The 22,518-nt window shown below is 38.7% G+C and overlaps 1 protein-coding gene across 1 annotated transcript in view; it reads left to right on the top strand.

Annotated features, from left to right (window-relative positions):
• Positions 1-22,518, top strand: part of LOC101923360 (dystonin) — a 303,205-nt gene that overhangs the window by 185,386 nt on the left and 95,301 nt on the right. The window contains 13 exon segments of the mRNA XM_055811183.1: positions 7-141; positions 2,661-2,749; positions 2,963-3,098; positions 4,185-9,794; positions 10,010-10,156; positions 10,309-10,524; positions 10,710-10,856; positions 11,813-12,046; positions 13,453-13,605; positions 15,673-15,906; positions 16,597-16,878; positions 18,002-18,547; positions 20,939-21,115. Coding sequence (XP_055667158.1) covers positions 7-141; positions 2,661-2,749; positions 2,963-3,098; positions 4,185-9,794; positions 10,010-10,156; positions 10,309-10,524; positions 10,710-10,856; positions 11,813-12,046; positions 13,453-13,605; positions 15,673-15,906; positions 16,597-16,878; positions 18,002-18,547; positions 20,939-21,115 — 8,106 coding nt within the window.

Below are 22,518 nucleotides of genomic sequence, written 5' to 3'. Positions count from 1 at the left end.
CATCAGAAATCAATGGAAGAAGAAAAGAAGGAATATGTTGAGAAAGCTGGGGATTTACTGAAATGGGTGTCAAACCTCAGCCAGACACTTGGCAAAGAAGAGGGAGAAAAAGCTGAAAAGACAGATTTGCCTAAGCAGCAGGTACAGATGTCTTTTGGTAAAATACCACTTCCTCTTTTTAGGCTTTTGTGTTGATTAAAATCACAAAATATTCCATAAATACTTTTTTTTTTCCTCCAGTCACTATCCACATTTTACTAAAGATGTAATTTCACATTTGGCTGTGAGTAGAGGGTTGGATAAATGATCATCAGTGTTTAGGGACACAAACATTTTGGGAAGAAGTGCAAGCTGCTTTTTACAGGCCTGCCGTGTGACTTACTCTGGTGCTACAAAATGTCAGTTTAGAGAAACTAGACCTGCACACCGTAACTCACCCCCTGTAGAGGGACAGCGCGTCCTGGCAGGTTGGCACTTGCTAGGTCTGCCCCCTTGTCCTGAAACAGTTCAGTGAATAAGCCTGGTAACTTCTACCCTGGCACCAGGAAGGAGAAAGTTGGCAGGAGGTGCCTGAGGACTGGGTTTCTTTTCGCTTTTACGAAGTTTTTCTGAGGGGTCCTCTTACAGGATAGTCAAAACAGGTGTTGACTGAGCCCTCTATTATTGCACTAGTCCCCAGGCTGCTGGAGTGGCCCATCTTGACACCTTTGTATTTAACAGGTGCATTGTCGTTGCGTACATTTTAACTCTTGACCATAAATTTCCATCTGTGAAACATCATATCATTTCTAGCAGCCCCCTGGCTAGAGTTGTTCCACAAAATAGCTTAGTGACAACTAAAAAGATTTTAGTAGGTGAAGGTATATCTGCACGCTGAGCAGCAGAGGCGCAGAGCAGTGTCTTGTCCACATCCCTCAGTACAGGGCTGGATGTGGTCATGAAAACATGATTTTGGCCCTCCTGGCAGCCTGTTGCTGCATGTTTTATTTTGGTCATGCGTGCTGGTGCCTGTTAGAGCCGCTGGAGCAGCACGTGCATAAATCAGGCTTGCTGTTGGGCAGGTTGGCAATCCTGCAGTCCTGATGGCCACCAGTCCCAGCGTGCTGCTTGTTTGCAGGGGACCAGTGCTAGTTCTGTTACAGAGTTTGTCCCTGTGTGTATAGGAGGAAGTAAGTGTGTATTAATTTGAACACATTGATTGGTAAATCACTGACAGTAAGGATCAGGATTTGCAAAAACGTTCAACACTGGTCTTTTTCTGCCCTTGTTAATGACAACAGTGCAAACCTTTGTCAGCATTGGGCCAGTGCTCAACTCCTTAGAGCATCTTGGCTGACTGTAGCAACTATGGGTGGCATCTTCCCGATGCAGCCGGAGTCCTCAGTGTGTAACCTGTGGGTTAGCTGCCTTGGCTTCCTCTGGCGTGCAGGAGATGGGTGTTTGCTGAGGGTGTTTCCTTCCCTTGTGAAATGGCCCCAGCGCAGTAGTGGCATCTTCCAGAGGTGCCTGGTTTAGTGACTTCACTGACTAGCATGGGTACCTCGACAAGTTTTGTAGAAACGTGTGGACTAGTGATTTGACAGCCAATGTCAGCTGAAACATGGGGGAGTGGGGTTGCTGTGGGGTGTAATCATGGACCCGGTGGGGAAGCTGGTGCTGGTAGTGACAGGGTGTGCATTAGCATCCACAGCAGTATCAGTTCCCTGAGCAAAGTGGAGCTCATGGCCCCACCTGCTGCCTCAGCCTGCTCACATCATCTTCTACAGCGCATGCAGTGCTTGCTCTCTTGGTTTCTGTCTGAGCAGCACAAGTGGTGGGATTGTGGCTTGCTGGCAGTGATTGCAAAGGGAGGTTCTTCCCAGACCGCATTCAGGCCCTTTGGCGCAGCGCACACAGGGACAGAATTGGTTGTGTCCAGACCCAGGTGAATGCAGGGCCCAAGTGCCTTGCTAGAGTTCTCTTAGCACTTATGTCGAACATTATCTAGGACTTTCTAACAAAGTTATAGACTTCCCTTTGATACTTTGCTCCTATTTATCCAAAAAAGTGCTTTTCTTTGAAGAGACTGCAGGCAGTTTCTCAGAAAAGTTGTAAGATTAAATTCTTGCAAGTTCCTCTGCCAGAACAAGTGCTTTAGTGGGGATGACACAGAAATTATAGCAGGGACAATATTAATAAATAATCCATTTTTTCCAAGTGTCTGATACTGCATTTGTCCTTGTCATTGAATTTCATCAAGGCTTGTGGCCTTCTGGTATGGTTTTTTAAAAAGTTGCTATCTCATTTTGGTGAGTGACTTCTTGAACTTGATCATTGTACATTTATCTTTATGAAGCCGCTTTAATCTGTGCCAGCTATAGTAAGTGATTTTAAATGATTGGTTGATTTTCAAACAACAATTTGAGATAAATTATATTTATTTCACTCGATAGTTTTCTAATACAAACAGCTTGCTTAAACCAAAAGACATACCATAATGACATATATATATATATGTAAATGGTACAATTCCATAATAACGAATATCGCTTTAAGAACAGCTGGTATTTAAAAAAACCCTCTAGTTTATTGATTTTAGTCCCATAAAGAGATAGTATGCTTGTTTTTCTTTTTATATATGTGCATAGTTAAGTCTTGAACACAGGTTGTTTATTTTTCAGATTTCCCTGCATGAAATGTCAACCAAGAAAGAACAAATAGCTGAAACTCTGCAGACTACTCAGTCGTTTTTAGCTAAGCACAGTGACAAGTATGCCATTTTTTATTTTTCCAATAATGTTAATGAATTGAATCAGTACATCCTGTTTGTTTAAAAAGATATCATAGCCTCATCTTACAGTTCCGCTTAGTAGTACTTTTACCAATTTCCCCTCCCCTTTTTTAAGTAAAGGTAAACAGATAACTCCCTGCAGGTTACAGATTACTCAGAGACCTCCTCCCATTTTTCTTTTTTTCTTAATAGAATGACAGATGAAGAGAGAAATGAAATGGAAAAGCAAGTCAGATCCCTCCAGGAGAGCTACAGCTTGTTAGCCAATGAAGCTTTGAAACAGCTGCAGGAAGCACAGTATCTGGGTGATGAAAAGATGGAAGAAAAGGTAACAAGATTGAAACTTAGATTTCAGTCTCTTTTGGGGCTTACAGCATGGTTTTGGAACCACACATGATCAGCAAAAGAAGAAGCTGCAATTAACTGTGTGTGAAGGAACATGTTTTAATTGACTGAAGGTTTTTGTGTATTTGCTGTGGAATACTGTGTGTGACCTTACCCGTGCATATGAACATTCTGCTCATCAGATTTTTTTGTGGAGAGTCTTAATAATTTGTGTCTTGCATGAAGAAAGATAAACAAATCATTCATCTCTTAACTCTTCTCTTAAAAGCCATTCTTTGACTGCTAGATAAGTCTATGTTTCTGCTGCAAAAATGACACCATAAAATAACCTGTTAATCTCTCCCATATATCGCTCAGAAATGTCCTAGAAGAGATCTACTTTCAGTTTTTCTTAAAACTTACCTGGATATGAAAATAAGAGCACATAATGTGATTAGCTCTGAGACACTACAAATACATTTGTTAATGGGATCTTAATCTTAAATACGGAATTCTCAAAAATTACGTTGCAAACGACTGTTCTCATATACGCATAGAGGCAGTGTCTGTGTAATTAGTTCAAATTATGTTGCCAAACTGACTTCATGCTTTCCATGCAAACTAAATGCAATATTTGATTCTAGAGTATCTGATTCCATATTGTTGAGTGTATATACAGAAGTGCTGTATGCTGTAAACATGAATAGCATGGTGGATTTGAATCACATACTGTTTCTGAATAGTCTAACCTTTCACAGACATTTAGAGCATGAAAATTTGCCTTTCAGGTGTATGTTCTATTTGCTCACTCTGCAATCATTTCTTCTATTGTCTTTCACTAACCCTATTTATATATGCAAAGCATAGGTTTTCAGTTCACAGATGCATGTTGATTTTAAATCTTTTATCACATCGTGTGCTGTTGAATGACTGACATAGATCACTTGCGCATTTGAGCTGCTAACATTCACTGCACTCCTCCAGGCCTGGTAAGTACATGTTTTTATGCTTATCATGCATTCAAAATAGAAATAAAATTTAAAATACAGTCTGAAAATAGTGATAGCATTTCTTTTATGTTCCTTTCTAGGTGAATAAAGTCATTGCTGGTGTCATTGACCAAACGACTGGAGAAGTCCTTTCAGTCTTTCAGTCTATTTTAAAAGGTTTTATTGACTATGACACTGGAATTAGATTGCTTGAGAATCAGCTGATCCTTTCTGGAATCATTTCTCCAGAATTAGGAGTATGTTATGATTTGGAAGAAGCTAAAGCTCATGCCCTAATTGATGAGCAGACTCTGTTGCAGTTGCAGGAATTAAGTAATGCAAAGAAACTTATTTCAGGGTCGTCATTATCAAATCTTCCAGTTGCTTCAGCTTTGGAACAAGGTTTAATTTCAGAACCTGTGGCTATTAAAATTCTTGAGAATCAGCTTTCAACTGGGCACTTGATTTTGCCATCTACTGGAGAAAACCTGACCTTGCAGAATGCTTTCCAGAGAAACCTAATTTCTCCAACATTATATGCAAAACTTCTGGAAAGACAAGACATAGGTAAAGATCTCATAGACCCCAACTGTGCTGAGAAGATTTCCCTTGAACAGATGATTCATAGAAGCATATTGCATGAAAAAACAGGGCTAAGACTCCTACCTGTGAAACCACAAGAAAAAGGCAGAATCATGTTCAAATGTGGAAGAAGGATAACCGTTTTGAGGGCAGCCCATGAAGGACTCATTGATCGGGAAACAATGTTCAGGCTGCTGGGTGCTCAGTTAATGTCTGGAGGTATAATTGACCCTGACTCAGGGAGGAGAATGACTGTGGAGGAAGCTATGAGACAAGGGATGATAGATCAGGACACAGCTTGTGGGATCCTCACGCATCAGGTGCAGACTGGTGGAATCCTTTGTCAAAATTCAGGACAACGCTTGACTGTTGATGAAGCAGTACAATGCAACTTAATATCATCCACCAGTGCACTGTTGGTATTAGAAGCACAGAGAGGCTTTGTTGGACTAATCTGGCCTCACACTGGTGAAATATTCCCTGTATCAACTTCTTTGCACCAAGAGATGATAACAAATGAGCTGGCATTCAAAATACTAAATGATAGACAGAAAATAGCTGCACTTTACATTCCAGAAACTTGTGAAATACTCAGTCTAGATAAAGCCGCACAATCAGGGATAATAGACATCAATACTTTATCTGTTTTGACCAATGTGACTTTACCAGATAAAATGCCCAATGTAGAGGAATTACAGTCCCCTTGTAAAAAAGCTGCAAAATGGTTATCAACATACGAATTCCTACCATCTGTATTTCATGACTGTGAGGAGGAGCATGAAGATTCTGGCACAGAAGACCCTGTGTGTCATAATATAGATCAAGCTAAGAAACTATTCATATCTTACCTGATGGTGAATAGTTACATGGATGCAAACACTGGAGGAAGACTTTTGTTATATGATGGACAACTGCAAGAAGCTATCAATAGGTTGCTGGAAGGTGATGGTGCTGCGTGTAACGCTGGTGTGTCAGAAACAGAGTTCAATAACAAATACATAACCTCGAAAGGAATTAACCTGAAGTCAGCTGGCAGTGTCCACTTAAATAATGTCACAGGCAGTGTTCAAGGTTATCTTTCAGGTGCTGAGAATACTTCTAATAACAGGAAATTAAATCAGTTTGGAGATTTTGGGAATTATGTATCTTCACATGGAGAAGATCTCCGTGCATGTAGACCAGATGTTTGCAATGCCATTGGTACTGAGCAATCAGAATATACACAGGAGACGTTGATTACTAACCCTACAGAACTTAGAAACATAGTAAGTAGCACTCAAAATTCCATGAACAGGAATGGAGGCAGAGGTCGTCTGGAGGTTTCGGAGTGGACTGAACTGTGTAAGCTTAACAGTCAGAAGGCAAATTCAGGAAACATTGAAGGATGTCTTCCAAATGACTCAAATGCAAATCTTGTTTCAGAAACAGAGAAAGAAGAGATTTATATGGCAGAAGGTCTGTGTAATGAAAACAGGAATGATAAAACCTCAGAAAATTCCTTAAGTGTGAATGATTCGTCAGATAATGAAACCTGGAGAGAGCTAGAAAGGTGCACAAAATACAGGCCTCACATATTGCAAGCTGACAATAGCAGAATAGTACTGGGTAGCAGCAAGAAAGATGATTTTCAGAGAAGTCTTGGTTCATCCATCAGTTCAGATACTGAATACAGACTTCCAGAAGATATTAGTCAGTGTGGTGACACACTACTTTTTGAGGATAATCGATACAGTGAGCAACCTCTACAGGACTACGCTGATGTGTGTAACAATCCATCTCTAGAGGACTATCTTCATATACATGACAGGCTATCCTTGGAGGACTGGCTGGATTTGCGGAGTAAGCTGTGTCTAGAAGACAGTGGAGACATGCACTGCAGGCCTTCATTGGGTGGCGACGCTGTTCTACATGATGGACCACCTGTGGGGGACAGTAACAGCCCAGCACAAAGGCTAACAGTAGAAGAAAGCAATCTCACATTTGAGAAGTTACCACTGTGTGACAGTAGTTCTGACTCATCAGTAGAAGGGAGCGATGGCATCCCACAGTTTGAAAGTAACTGCTTGCAGCATGAATGCAGTGAGGTAGCCTCTGAAGGTGGCAGCTCTCAGTTTGATGATGATGAAGATGATGTCTATGAAACGCCTCAGGCTGATGATGATGACAGTGATGTCTATGATACTCCACAAATGGATGATGATGATTCCTGTGGCACTTCTCAAGGTGGTGATGGTTTTGATGCCTTGCAGCTGCGGGACGATAATACACCAGAGCCAGAATTGTCTGGAACGTCAGTTCCATTAAATTTTCTAGAGGAGAGAGGTGGTCTAATAACCCTAGGAGAAGAGACCAGCTCTTTTCAAGAATTTGCAACTAATGCTGGAGAGACCGTCCGTGTAAATTTGACAGGGCAACCTGAGATCAGAAATACAGCTTCTGCAAGTGCCGAAGCTATGGAAGGAATCCATGAGGAGGAAGGGGAAAGAACAAGGAGCTTTGGAGAGAAGAAGCAAAAATTACCAGTTACTCTGGAGAGTGAAGGAAGAAAGGAGGGAGGCCTTAGTTCCTTACGGAAGACGTATGAAGCAGAAGTACGAGACAGGGATGAGGAAGATGAAGTGAAAGCAGAAAGTGACTCTTATGAGGATGAATCTGAAGGTACACAGGAGGAGGAAGATTATGAAGAGGTTTATGATAGTTCTGATGACTCTGACAGTGATGAAGAAATGGTTATTTCTTATCCACATCATCAATGTATAAACAAAGATGACCAGTTGTTAATTTCTTTAGGAGACATAGAAAATAGCAATGAAAATAATCAGAATATTGGTGACTGTTGCTATTCTTTAGGCCGCAAGACAGTATATGCTTTGCAATTCCAGCCTAACCATGAAAATGGAAAACTATCCTCAGGAAAATGTGAATCTGCATCAGATGATTCTGAGAAAAGATGTGTTGGTCTTACATGTGCAAGTGAAGACAACAGACAGCAGGAAACAGAAGATGGATATGGGACTTGTGTCGAAAGTAAACACATGTCACAAGACACTGCTGAGCCTGTTCAGTCTGAAAATACCTTTGACACTAAAGGCATGTCCTGTAAGAGTGAAGAAAATAATAAAACACAGTTTAAGGTTCCAAGTTCTCAGCTTCTTGATGATGCTGTGACATCTGATGAGCGTGTAACAGCCTTCCTAATTACAAAGCAAGCTACTGATGATGATGAAAGTACTCAGACAAATTTGCTGCTTTCAGAATGCCTTAGTGATAGCATGAATAAAACCAATAGTACCATGCCAACATTACATTCGAACCATGGACAAAGACAGAGAGATGCAGTATTTGCAGAGGAAAAAGTATTAAATTATATGGCTGGTATGGAACAACTAGAGGAAAGTTCATCCCAAATGGACAATAAATTCCTTAAGGATATGCCTTATGTGAATGATAGTGATAGTTCACTTAGTGACCAAGTACATCCAGTCACTGGTTGGAAGCATGGTCAAATAGGAAGAGGTTTTGAAATTCTTACAGAAAATAAAAACAGAATAAAGATTATGGAGGAATGTGATATCATGGGGCTAAGGAAAAGTCCCATTCAGATGGAAAGCCTTGGGGAAATATTTGATGCATCAGTAATTAAAGCTGATAGAGAAGCTCCTGTTTCAAGTAAAGAAAAAATAAATGTTAATCAAGCTTTGCTTGACATTGGAGGTGGTGTGAAGTCAGATGAATTTAAGAGAGATTTTAACATTTCTACTTCTTTGAAACAATATACAACTGACATAAAAAGCGGCAGCCATTCAGAATTGGATAAAACTGAATCCTGTTGCTTTATGGACAGGGAAATAGGGGAGAAGGGCATACAGAATGGAAAGGATTTTCTGCTGAATATGGAAGAAATGTATTCAAGTGAATTTCACACCTATTCTTTTCCCTCAACTGATAGAGTGAAACCAAAGGAAATCAGCATAACTAAAGAAACGGGGAGACTTACCTGTCAAAATACTGACAATGTTCTTAAAGACTTCTCAGAAAAAAAGAGCAGCAATAATAGTGAATTTTCCCCAGTAAAAGCAGATGCTTTAGGAAGTATTGAGGATGCCAAAGAATCAGGAGATGGGAGTGAAGTGCTACCTTCTGGGAGTCATACCCATACTACTGATGTTTCTTCTGCAGTTCTGAGCAGCATAGGGACTGACTTGAATTATTGTGCCCAGAAAGAACATGAGATGCTGGAAAACACAAAGGAAGAAAATTTTATGGCCAGTGAGACTTGTCCCCTTGGAAGTGGTTTCAAAAAACAAATGTCCATGGAGTCATTGCAAAAGGAAATGGGACCCTGCAAAGATTTTCAAGTCAAGGAAGGTATTTCACTATCACCAGCAGTGTCTGATACACTAATGGAAGACTTAAAGAATATATTACAAAGGAAATTGAAAACAGGACATGTTTACTGCAAGCAGGAGGGTGAACCTCTGAGTTACTCCGATACCAAAATGTTAATGCAAAATTTACTTACAATGGTTAGAAGCACCCAGCTTGGGAGTGACACGTCTAGTGGGTCAAATCTCAAGCAAATAAGCAATGCTGTTAGAACTGCATTCATGGTTACCACACCATCTACAGAGCCAAAGGACAGTGATGCTCTTTCATTGCTTTGGCCTGACTGCAGAAGTCCTGATCTTCTTCGTGATATTCTGAGGCAGGAATCCTGCAAGCAAAAGATTGCTGACCCAGACAAAAGGAAGACTGAAACAGATATGAAAGCTCCTGTTCCAAAACTTACTGCTTCTGAACTTCTGGAGGTTTTTCAAATCTCACCTGGAGATGAACGTACAAGCAAGTTAGAGGAGCTGATAAGTGGTTTGCTTACAAGCTCACAGGTGGCTGGTTTCACCACAGAACACGAGAGTAAAGGCAAAGTAGACGGGCTTTGTACTCTTTTCTCAACAGAACAATTGGAGTTTGGATCAGAAATTGCTAAAGAGAAAACATTGGCAGACGATGCAGCTGTTGCTTGGAAGTGTGACTGGGAGCATGGGAAGACAGAGAGCCTGTCCGGAGGCTTTACTGAGCCTGTTTTCAAAACAAAAGAAGCAGACCTGGAAGACACCCCTATTAGCATGGTAAGTAACAACAGTTAGTATGTGCTATGGGTCCTGTGTTAAAGGAATTGCATGAATCCTTCATAGTGCTGGAAAGAATAATTAAACTGGAAAAATGATTGACACATTAAATTATAACACTAAAATAAACTATAATTAAAACAAGGAATTCTATTGCTTGTTTTCATGTCTATTAGTTTGAAAAATCTTTTCATACTGTTAAAACTCATTTTCAGGTTGATGGAGTACAGCAATGTTTAAAGTTAACAGAGAAAATGCGAGGACACTTGGCAGTGCTTCAGGATATGAAAAGCCACTTAGATAATCAGGAGCCTAATAGTAACAACTTGGAAATACTGAAAGATGAATTGGAACAACTAGAGGTAAGTAAAGTCTTATTTATGCTTGTATGTCAGTGATGGGTGCTAGGAAGAGCCCTTAGATTAACAAAGAGAGATTTCCAATATAGTTATTCACATTTAAATGTTCTTCTTGCTTAGTAACTTAATGCATTTTATGTGTGTTCTCTTTGTAGTCATTTGAATCTGGACTGGCTACTTTTGCAATTATCCTAAAAAATGATATGAAGTTGACAGAAGAGTTTTTAAAGTTTTGTAACAGAGATATTCCTGGAGAGAAACTTGAAGAGCTAAAGATAAGCTATGACTGTTTGCAGGAAGCATTTCTGGTGGTCTGTGATACGTCTTCAAAACGAGCAAAACAAATAATCAGTGCTATTGACTCGGAAATGGTATGTTTTTATCAAGTGTATGTTTTTGCCTTGGTTTTCTTCAAGGTAATTTGGCTAAACAGAATTTGATTTTGCTTTATTTTGTTTTATCTTAATATAAAAGTATGTGTATGATTCTATTTAATATGATAGAAAACGTGACTAGGCTGCAGGGGTATCATTAAATATACAATTTCCCTTTCTAGTCTAAGCTTGCAGTATTACACCAGCAACTTGTAAGCAGACTGCAGAGATTTTCAGACTGGATCACAGAAAACAGTAAAATCATGAATGACTACACAGTGAATACTAATGATATGGAAGAGCTGACGAAAAGTTTACAGCTATTTAAAGTAAGTATTCTTTATGGCAGGTGTTGGTGCTTCTGACAAATGTTGCTACATATTATTAATTATTAGCTAGCTTTTGTATACCTGCTCATTAACCTCTGTCCCTTAAACAGATGGCTAGAACTAATTACTTAAGACAACAACTGCTTGATAGTCCAGTAATAAAAACGTGTTGATTTGCTTTTTCTCTCAAAAAGATTTTTGACCGAGTTCGACTTCCTGAGAAGGCTGTTCGTTCTGCTTAAATTTGTTGCAATAAATATGACCCTTTTTGGAAATCTAATTTATAATACAAATATTTCAGTGATTAAAAGGACAAGGTCCAGAATCTTTACTGAAGTGTAGTTACCTTCCAAATCAATTATATGTCAGAACAAGAAGAAAGGGAAAGATAAAAAGCTTCTTCACTACACAATCCATGAAATGAGTCATTAAAAACAAATCAGATTAAATTTTTAGTAAAGTTCATACACCTCTGTATGTATGAATGGTAAAAATTGCATTATTTTATTGTGCTTTAATAGGGTTCCAGTATGCATGGTAATACCATAGGGACGCAAAGTGACTAACTGTGGGCAGAAGTTGCCACACTGCTGGCAGTGGGACTTCTCGCTCTGGAATTGAGAAGTAAATATTTTAACGTTTCTGGGTCTTCAGACCTAGAAAAGTTAAACCTAACCTGCCGTAAATCTTCCAGAGTTCAAGGTCAGCCAGTTTTCAAACATCCATGAGAGAGCAAAGAAATAGAGATATTAAAGGTCATCTTATTTATTACTTGGACTTGGACTGTCCCAGAGGCAAACTATGCAGAAATTCAAATGCCATATCTGAATGTGTCAGAATGATTTGGGCACAGAATTTTTATTTACCGCGGCTAAAAAAAGAGGGTAGCAATACTTGTGTTTTATTTGTACTGATTTTGTCTTCATTGCTATTAATTTCCTTCTCTTCGTTCACAGAACAGGGCTGCAGAGCTTGGCTGTAAAAAAATGCAACTGGAGTCCACTGCGTTTGATGTTCAGTTCTTCATTTCTGAACACGCTCAAGATCTTTCTCCTAATCAGAGCAAACAGCTGCTGAGGCTCTTAAATACCACCCAGAAATCTTTTCAGGAAGTGCAGGAAGCAGTGGCAACTCAAGTGGAAAGTTTAGAGACTCAGTTGCAGGCAGCGCAAGAGCGGGGTGATCAGAAGGTTTGCCTTTCTGTGTGAATGGGTGCTGAGTGTTTCTGTCTATGGATGAGGAATTTTAATACCAGCATGCCGTATGAAGTGTATTCCTATCTTTTCAGGTTTTACTACAGATACAGCCATAGTTCTACAAAGATAATATTAATGAAGTTTGGTGAATTGTCATTTTTGTCTCTCCTTAGTACAATCACAGAAACAGCATATTAGATTTTGGACAGACAGAGTTTTTGGCCTTAGGATCTGTACAGGCTGAGGTGACCAAGTCTGCTCTTTCTAGCAATGAGGGAAATGTACTTGAGGTGTCTCACAGCTGTTGTTTGTTTAGCAGCTATATCAGCAATTAAATAAAGCCACGAACTCTTCTGGCTGCAGCTGTATTGATCAGTGTATTTACTGTTGTACCATGGCTTATCACTTCTGTCCTGCTGAAGATTTTCTTTCCTTTAATTTGCCAGGTTGTCTGCTTATGTGATCATTTTTCTAGGTCTTTGTAGTCAAAGACCCAGATTTGTTGAAATCCTTGCTACCTCAGCTTGTTTTGACTGAGACAGGTTAGAGGGACAAACATAGGAGTAAATCAGCAAAGATATTTGCGATTCTAGGTATGGGCGCTGGAAAAGCTATGAGTCAAGTTGGGACAGTTACCAGCTCAGCTGGCATGGCTGCAGTCAGTAAGGATAAGCAGCCTTTGTAGAGTCAAAGGAGGCTAATAAGATGCTGCAGTGTAACTGCATCTCCTCTCATAAAAGCACTATCGAGACTCAGAACCACCACATCAGCCCCCGGTTTATGTATAATTAAAGGTGTTTTAGCATTCTAAAGACTTTGTATTATTTTGTCATTCTAAGGACATTTGTCTCCAACTTACTTTGTGAAAGAAACATAAAATTGAGTAAAGGAAGGGCACAGATAACTTTTCTAGAACTTGGCAACAATAATGAGCTTGCATGTTTTGTTCTTCTCTACTGCTTAAAAAGTCAACATTTTCTATTCAGGTAACATATTATTCATACCAACAAGAGCTAACTCACAATCACAACTAACCTCTGTTTTGATATCCTTTTTTCAGAATTAATGGTGTTTATCACAGGTTTCAAGCGGTTAAGAGACTGGATTTTCACTCCTGTCGTTTGGAGATTTCATCTTTCACATATGTGCATGGCCAGACTTCTATTGGGCAATTCCATCAAACGTGGTCTCTTTTACTTACAACATATTTGAGGTTTATCCATAACTTCTGTATTTCATCTTGCTCTTTGTACCACCGCTATCATGTTTACAGCATACTTTTAAAATTACTGCTTTGCAATATTGATGTTCAAAGGTAATTCCTTGTTAAGAGTGTCTGTTAGTTACAGAAGTGAGGACATTTTTGTTTTATTGTTCAATTGTACTTGGCTTTAATGTAGGATGTGGCTGAACGGCAGCAGGAATGCAGAGAGAAACTGCAGGAAATCTGTGATTTGCTTACACAGACTGAAAATCGACTAATTGGACAGCAAGAGTCTCTTGTTATTGGAGACAGCAAGGCTGAGCTGGAACGATACCAGACCAAACAGGAGGTATGCACAATTCTAGTCAGATAAGTTAGAGAAGACCGAGTGCAGAGGAGAGTGACTAGACTTTTGTTGAATAACAAGACTTGTCTTGTGAGAGGAGAGTAGAATAGATCTGTTTGACCTACCAGAAGTAAAGGCTTAATGGAATGCAATCTAAACTGCTGCCCATGAATAATATACTTCACTATGTGCCAGTGGGAGAAAAGAAATTTTCAAACTTGGAGACACTAGAATAGGGAGCACATCCTAGATATTTCAAGAAGCATTCCTGGAGCAGCTGTGAAATTTGTTAGATATTAGCTTAAGATTGTTCCTGTCAGTTGTGATAAAATCATGCATGTTTATTACGCTAAAAAATTTCGCCAGCTTTTTAACTGGTATCAGGGAGTGCTTATTCCTGTTCACAGTATTTTGAGGAATTCTGCTGCAAGGCTGTCTCTTGTCTGAGGCTTACTCCTGTTTTGGTTTGAATTCTCTTTTTTCTGGTGTTGATCTCCTCGGTGTTCTTGCGTAACAGAGCCCTTTGCTTGCTTGCTTTCCTATTGCAGCCTTGCTTTTCAGCTGTATCCTGTCACCTGTAAGCTTTTACTCTGTTCTGACTGATACTAATTGAGTTTATGATAGTTAAAGGACTGAAGGACTTGGTATGTTTCTTCTTCCTCCTTCTCCTAGTAGTAGTTTACTATACAGAAGAGCTCAAAATCAGGTTTGGTAATCTATAAAGGCAGAGATTTCCTTATTCATCTTGCTTTGCTTTACTTATCTTCAAAGTAACATATCTAGTTTGACAAAGTTCTCCTTATTCTAAGTGGAAAGATGCAGATACCCCTGGGGTACCTCTTAATATTGCTTACCTGTTTTAAGAATTTATGGCTTAAATGGAGTACCCATGGGAGTGAAGAATGATACAGCATATGCTTCGGGGGTTTTTCCATCCGTTATTTGTGACTACCTAGTAGATTTGTTATTTACTGACTAATTTCTTGTAGACACCATTGTAGAAGTGTGTCTCAGGAAGGGAATGGGAGCTTAAAAAAGGTCTTCTATAGATGAAATCAGAGCTTTCATTGTCAGTGAGCTGTTGAAAAGGGAGCACAGGGATCTTTGTGAGAGAAAGAAAATATTGTCTTGATGCAGCATCCCCAAGAAAATCTTCCAAACATACTTGCCAAAGTGTTAAAACAAGCTGCAGTTTTAGCTGCCAAACTATGTTCTATAATTGCTGCAAAATCTGTAGTCCAGAATGTGAATCAAATATTTTTATTTTGCAGCTTCAAGTGTTGCACTCATACAAAGAAAAAAACCTTAATTATTTCAGTAACTGGGTGAATGTATTCAACAGCATAATTATCATTATAATTTAAGCTCCCTTCAGATAACTGGGAGGCAGATTTTTTTTATCTGACTCTATCATAGGACTAGGCGAACTCCTTTGGATAAACTAAAACTAAACATCTGTTCTCTATGAAATTTAATGGACTTAAACAATCCTTGGAGATTGAAATACGATCATTGGTTACAACTAAAGAAAAATATTCTTATGGCTTTTCTGGCCTGAACAAAACCAAGAAGAATGGGAAAACATCCACCTGGGAAAGCTGACTACAAGTTTCTGACGTTTATTCAGTCCCCTTTCTTTCTGCAGCTTTCTCTTAAGATAGTAATGAAACGAACTTGTCAGGAGACTCACCTTGCTAACTACAGCGTAGCAGATTTATTTTGTGTCTGGATATCTAAAAGATAAGATATATTTTCTTTGGTGTACATGGAAATACAATATTTGAGCTGCTAAACAAAAGGAAAAAGTGGCCTCAGTCTGAATAGGAGTGTAAGCTAACAGACTTGTAATTTTAAAAACCCAGACAGATGGAGCTGCAGCAACATTCTAAGATGCTGATTTCATTTTTTAAATAATCCTATCTGTAATTTAGTAATGTGTCATGTGCTCCCAAGTTAGAAAGGAGCAAGTGTGGTGCTTACCCCCAGAGCAGAGATTGTTCCAATAAAGTTAATTGGAATGATCTGGTGAATAATTTACTTACTCCTATTTACTTTCTTTTTTCTCAAAAGGAGATACAAAAAGACATGAGAATGAGTGCCCAGACACTGGCAGAGATTGTGAAAAATACTGAAACCTTCTTGAAAGAGAATGGAGAAAAGTTGTCACAAGAAGACAAGACTATTCTTGAACAGAAACTTAATGAAGCTAAGACAAAGTGTTTGCTCCTTAGCCAGAAGGCAGAAGAGTCCAAAAAAAAATTGGATAAAGCTATGACAACAGCAATTAAGCAGGAAACAGAAAAGGTTTTTAGGCAACCATTTTGTACTTTTATTCAAACTTTTTACATGTCATATGGGATTAGTCTTGCAACTTAGTGTTGTGTGGTGGGTTGACCCTGGCAGGACCGTCAACCTCCATGGCTGCAGGGCACAGCCTGCCTCCGTGGGTCTTCACCACGGGCTGCAGGGGAATCTCTGCTCCGGCACCTGGAGCCCCTCCTGCCCCTCCTTCTGCACCGACCTGGGGGGCTGCAGGGCTGCTCCTCTCGCATAGTCTCACTCCTCTCTCTGGTTGCAGTTGTGCAGGGTGTTTCCGCCCCCCTTAAATATGCTATCCAAGAGGCGCTGCCACTGTCACTGATGGGCTCAGCCTTGGCCAGCAGCGGATCCGTCTTGGAGCCGGCTGCTCTGTCGGACATGGGGGAAGCTTCTCGCAGCTTCTCACAGAAGCCACCCCCATAGCCCCCTGCTACCAAAACCTTGCCACGCAAAACCAGTACATATTGATGTGATGTGGAGAGATTAAAATGTTATTTCATTTGAATGACTAATAAACTGCTGATTTATTTTCTTTGTGGAACAAAGAACAATATATATATATGTCAATCAGATATTTTGTTTAGCATTAATGTATTTTAAATGGTCTGTTTACATATGCTACTTTGTAGTGCCTAAAGAAGATTTCTAAACTGAAACTGTGAAATTTCAATGTAGGTTGCAGCCATAGAACAGCTGGAAGAAAGTAAAAATACAATAGAAAATCTCTTGGATTGGTTATCAAATGTGGATAAAGAAGCGGAGCACGGCTGGAAGTTTAAGCAGGTGATAGAACAGAATGGAACACACTTTGAAGAGGGAGATGTGAAGGCTTTGGAAGGAGAGGAGGATGATGTCAATGGTAATCTGCTGGAAATTCAGCAAGACATGGAAACTCAGGTGGATGGACGAGTAAAAAGCACAGAAGATAATCTGAACCAGCAGTATCAGAAAGTCAAGGTACTGTTACTGGGTTTATTCAACATGTTGGTGCTAAGCATATCAGTCCTCATTCGACATGAGTGGATTCAATCGCATCCTTTCTGTCATAGACTTTGGAACAGGCACTGGAAAGTTAGTGATGTACACCAGTAGGAATTTCAGTATTTCAAATGTATTGTGAATTTGTCACTTTTTGCTGTTACTGTGGTTGTTTTATGTATTATGGCTCAGTTTTATGGCTTCTGTTAACTTACAGTTGAGCAACCAAGAACTTCTAGGTGAGATTTCACGGATGTGTTGATGAAAATGATTATGCTGTTAGCTGATACTATCTTGGATTTTCTTTTTTATTGAAAAAGCAACCAAGCCCAAAGAAAAATAAGATCATTTATTTTTGTGTACTTCCACTTTTTTGATGATTCTTTTCTGCACCTAATGCCTACAGGATAATTGCCCACTGTACTCACGGACGAAAAGCATTAAGGTCTGTTTTACATAGCTGTTTTACATAGGAGTAGAAGACCTTCAAAAATGGTGATTTTTTGCAAGAATATATTTGAAAGATGGATTTTGTTTGGGATACAGTTATAGTTCCTATGACTTAACTGTTTTTTACATGAGATTGAAGCAATTTGCATACATAGTACATGTCTCAATTTTTAAAGGCAAAAGGACCTGGTTTATGACCAAGTATATTTGATAAGAATTTTGATTTTGCTAAGCGTGCTAGCCTAGATGTTAAGTAATAAACAAATAATTTTTATTAGGAATAAAGTTAAAGGGATCGATAATGACTAGATTTACTATGCAGAGTTGTCTTTTAGAAGTACAGAGGAAAATGTTTGTGTGTTATGTATCTCCTAGTATTTCTGATTTCCAATGATATTTGAAGACTCTCGTTTGGTCATGGCCTGTATATCTGGCTGAAATTGCCATTATGATGTCTCATAAAATTTTGAAACTGCACAGAAATGTGATGACCAGGAGCCATGCTTTCACTTAAATAACTCACAAAATATTTTTTAATAAATAATATGAAAATTAGAAAAGCTTTTTCTCATTTTGATGGACTTCGTTTCATCGTTTCTGAAGAAGCAACCAAGAACGTGCTGGTCATAATTTATCCTTTTCTTTCTTGTAGGCTCAACATGAGAAAATTATTTCACAGCAGCAGGCTATCATAATAGCGACTCAGTCTGCTCAGGCACTGCTTGAGAAACAAGGGCACTACCTTTCCCCGGAAGAAAAAGACAAGATGCAAAGGAACATGAAAGAGCTGAAGGCTCAGTATGAGACTGCTTTGGCTGAGTCAGAACGGAAAATGAAATTGACTCATTCTCTAAGAGAAGAACTTGAGAAATTTGATGCAGATTATAGTGAATTTGAAACCTGGCTGCAGCAGGCAGAACAAGAACTTGACAATTTGGAGGCAGGTGCTTCTGACTTCAGTGGCATAATGGTCAAATTGAAAAGGCAAAAGAGTTTTTCAGAAGATGTTATATCTCACAAAGGTGATTTACGGTATATTACAATTTCTGGTCAAAGAGTTTTAGATGCTGCAAGATCATGTAGCAAAAGAGATGGTGTGAAGGTTGACAAAGATGGTATCGATACTTCAGCTACATATACTGAAGTGCAAAATAAACTGGATAGTGCTTCAGATCGTTTCAAATCTCTCTATACTAAGGTAAGTTTTATTATACTGAATAGGAAAGACTGCTGTGATTGATTTGGCAGTTTGTATAAAAAAGAGCTCATGAAACAAATACTGTGGGAAGTTGCAAATTTTTTGTTTCTTAAAGTTAGGTAACAAGATGATTTTTCAGATCTGCTTTATTCAAGTGCTGGACTATTTAAGGTCTGAATGGATGAAGTTTTCTACCTTGTGTTATAAGGAAGAACATAAGACCAGATTTCTAAAGAAACTCTTTGAGTGTATGATAGTACAGGATGTCCGAGTAACATTTTGGGGTGGAAAGAAATAGTAGTACTTTCAGCTGGATAACATTTCTTTATGTTCCTTGCGATATTTCCCACAACTGCTTATTTACTTGGCTTCTTGCTAATGAGTATAGCAAGAGAGAGACTATGCCAAGATTAACATTTAAAATTTCATTTTGATTTGTATCCTGAAATAGTTTGTACCAAGAAGGCTTTGTTGTCAGCACTAGGCATGCAAGAATGTAGTGATTTGAGGATAGTAATTATTTTCCACTTCCTGCCAAATAAAGATTTTATGCTTAACAATCTGAGATTAGTCTCTAACTAATAGGAAACTAGCAGTGCAAAATCCTCCAGGTACCTTAGAGAGGGAAGATAATCCAGCTGTCTGTGCCAGGTTCACGTATGGTATCTGTCTGGTAGAACTAGACAGACTTCACCAGCTGGTCTCACATGCCAATTATCCAGCTGTTTTCAAAAAAACAACAAAGTGTTGTTCAATACCAATAATATTCTGGAACTGTAAACTTTTAAGATAATTATTAACTGAACCATTTAAGAGACAGTTGCTGTCAGTATCCTTTGACTGTGCCATTTCATGATTTTCTAAGTTTGTAGGTTCAGACTCCATGATACAGGTTCACTATAGACTGTTGTTCTGCAGCAGTTGCCTTCTTTGGGAATTATCACCTCTTTAACATTTGCTTGCTCAGAAATGTAAATTCTGTAAAGACATGGATTTGATCACTTGATTACTAAAACAGTGTAAACCCTGTTCTCAAACAGTTTGTGAAGAAGGTTCTCCATTTACAGCAGCTCATTTTAATTTTCCCACTTAATTTACGTGAACAGTGAAGCTAGAAGCTTGTATTAACACATTAGAGTTCCTCCAATTTATTTATTGGATTAGTTTGAGTGTGAATGTAGAGATTTCATCGCTAAATTTTCAGAGAGAGTATTTTTATGCACATAAAAATTCTGTGCCAGCAGCTTGATTTATGGTCACATATTTGTCAACTTGCCAGATCCTGTACTTCGCATATATACATTTAGCACAGATGTAATAGACATGCTTTAAATATTTGACCATAAATATGCAGAGCAAGGTAGACTTCTTGCTAAATTGAGTCTTGAAGGACAGACCAACTTCGAAAAAGTGAGATCTTCCACAATTTGTAAGCGAGATCTTGCAATTGTAAATGGGTTTGTAGTAACTTTTTTGCCTTTTATAATAGCTTCTTGCTTTTAGTAAATATTTGTATTGCTTTTATTTTTTTTATATATGTATATATATAATTTGCACACACACATATGAGTTTATAGGCTTATATGTTGAAGGAATCTTAAAAGTCAGTTCTTAACCGGTTATGTAAATGAGTGCATTCTATGTTTGCCCACCAGAGGGAGACCAAGTACCATCTGTAAATATTAAAATACAGTGTATGGAAGGTTTAGAATACAAATATTTAAAGTAATGTTTATAAATATTATTACGTGATACAATCAGATTTTGCTTGTGAAACCACCTCCAAAATGTCTGAAAGAGCTCCACTGACCTTTTCACGTAATGATCCACTGTAAACGTTTTGGGGCATGCTAACATACTGGACTAATGGGATCTTGGTCAGATGACCTTCCTGAGTGACCAAAGCAAAGCTTATGTGCAATACTGAGCCATTTCACTTTGGAGTCGCTATGCCAGTAAGGTGTTCATGAAAGCAATACTCTGCTGTCTGTATTTTAATGAACATACACCTATTTTCTGATTTTTTTGAAAATTTCTAGCTTTCACTGGCTACATTTTTGGTGTCAAGAGTTCTGATAATGGATCTTTATGCTGCTGGATCAAAAAGTATTCCTAAAGCTTTTCCTACTCTAGTACAATGGGTTAGATTCTAGTTTCTCACCTGCGTCACTGAATTGATCTTAGGATTTGATCTGAGGAGCACAGAGTGAGAAGACCTGTGTAGCCTGTGCAGCTGTCATGCCTTAGTTCAGAAATCAGTTCAGTGGTGGGATGATGACAGGAAGAAATCATGCAGTATTTCAGCAAGGAAAGTATGACCTTGAAATTATTTGAAATGCAACACACAGTTTAATGCCTGGGTGTTTGCGTGTTTGTTTTCTGCTCTTTTAGTGTAGTGTCCTTGGAAATAACCTGAAAGACCTGGTGGATAAATACCAGCATTATGAAGATGCCTCATCTGGACTTTTGTCAGGTCTCCAGGCTTCTGAAGTAGCTGTGAACAAGCAACTATCAGAGCCAATTGCAGCAGATCCCAAAAATCTCCAAAGACAACTAGAAGAAACCAAGGTGAAAAGCTTTAAAATGCAGAAGTTCTTTTGTCCTATAAGGTTTTTGTCCCTAAGGTTTTGTCTGAAAAACAGGATTATCTAATATAATCCAAATAGCAGCAGGTCAAATTCTTGCCTTGCACATAGGCATGCAACTTTTAACAGTTCTGAAATTCAGCTATCCAGAGTGTTACCTGAAAAGCACTAGGGTGAAAAAAAAAAGCATGAACAAGATGCCATTAGCAGTGGTGAAAGCAAGACGTGTTTCATATCACTTAGTAAATGATAAGGTAAAATCTGGAAAGTTTTTGAACTAAGAAAGGATGCAGTGATTTCAGTTTGCTTATCAGAGCAGGGCTTCAGACAGAGTTCCCGATAGGGAAGACCATTTGACGTTTGTTGTCTGTGACTTGCTTTTTTCTTTCACATTTTTGTTTTATTACATTATGAAAGGGAACATACTGGATAAACAATGTGATGTGACTAGTCTGTTTGCCTGCTTCAGTTGTATCCAGTACTATATGCCCCGCAGAGAGTGAATATAGCATCATTTGCACTGCACAGAAAAAAAATATTTTTTTTTTTCTTCTCCTCATCCCTGCACCACCCCACCCCCAACGTGGGGTAACTCACAACTGTGTGTAAATCCTAGTAGAGGCAAGACACGTTAGTGATGGAGCTTGTAAAGGTAAAACTCCAGTTAGTTGCGTAAAGTATAGGTTTACAGAAGGCTTTAGGAACCCAAGTACAAGGTGAGTTATAAAAAGTTTCATACAGTCTCTCATCTTTGAACTGACTCATATTTTCATAAAAACATTCAATCATCTATAGTATAATTAAAATGCATGCATTATTTATTTTTCAGTGAGCAAACGTATTGGCCAGGCATTTCCTCACTGTTTTGTCTGTGCTATGTGGGAGTATCAGTGCAGGTCTGATCTGTTTACTATTGACAAATGGTAGTCAATGGCTCGTGGAGATTACATGCTTTAACCATTTCCCGTAGTAGTTACCTTTACCACATGGTATCTTTCAAGTCTGCATTGGAATTGCCCAATATTTGGTGCATGACACATTAGAGGAGGCAAATCACAGCAATGTTTTAAGACAACAAAATTGAAAGTGTAAATTTTGAACTCCTAACAGTGGAACAATTCAGGTACATTTGTGCTTCCAAGCACTAGAAAAATAGGAATAACACTATTTAGAATTTTAGGCTTCATTTAAAATTTTTGTTCCTTATGCCAAAACAAATTATATCCTGTATAATGCCAATTTTCATGCAAGTAATACAAAAGGAGTGAGTACTGGGGTTCTATTATGAAATGCCTACATGGATTACATGCCACACAAAAGAGCACTCAATGAATATGAGCTGGGAAGAAGGGCGAGGGTACAACATGTCAAAAGATTCAAAGGAAG

This window comes from Falco peregrinus, chromosome 7 (assembly GCF_023634155.1).
Source record: "Falco peregrinus isolate bFalPer1 chromosome 7, bFalPer1.pri, whole genome shotgun sequence".
Lineage (NCBI taxonomy): Eukaryota > Metazoa > Chordata > Aves > Falconiformes > Falconidae > Falco > Falco peregrinus.
This window is presented reverse-complemented; position numbering and strand designations above follow the sequence as displayed.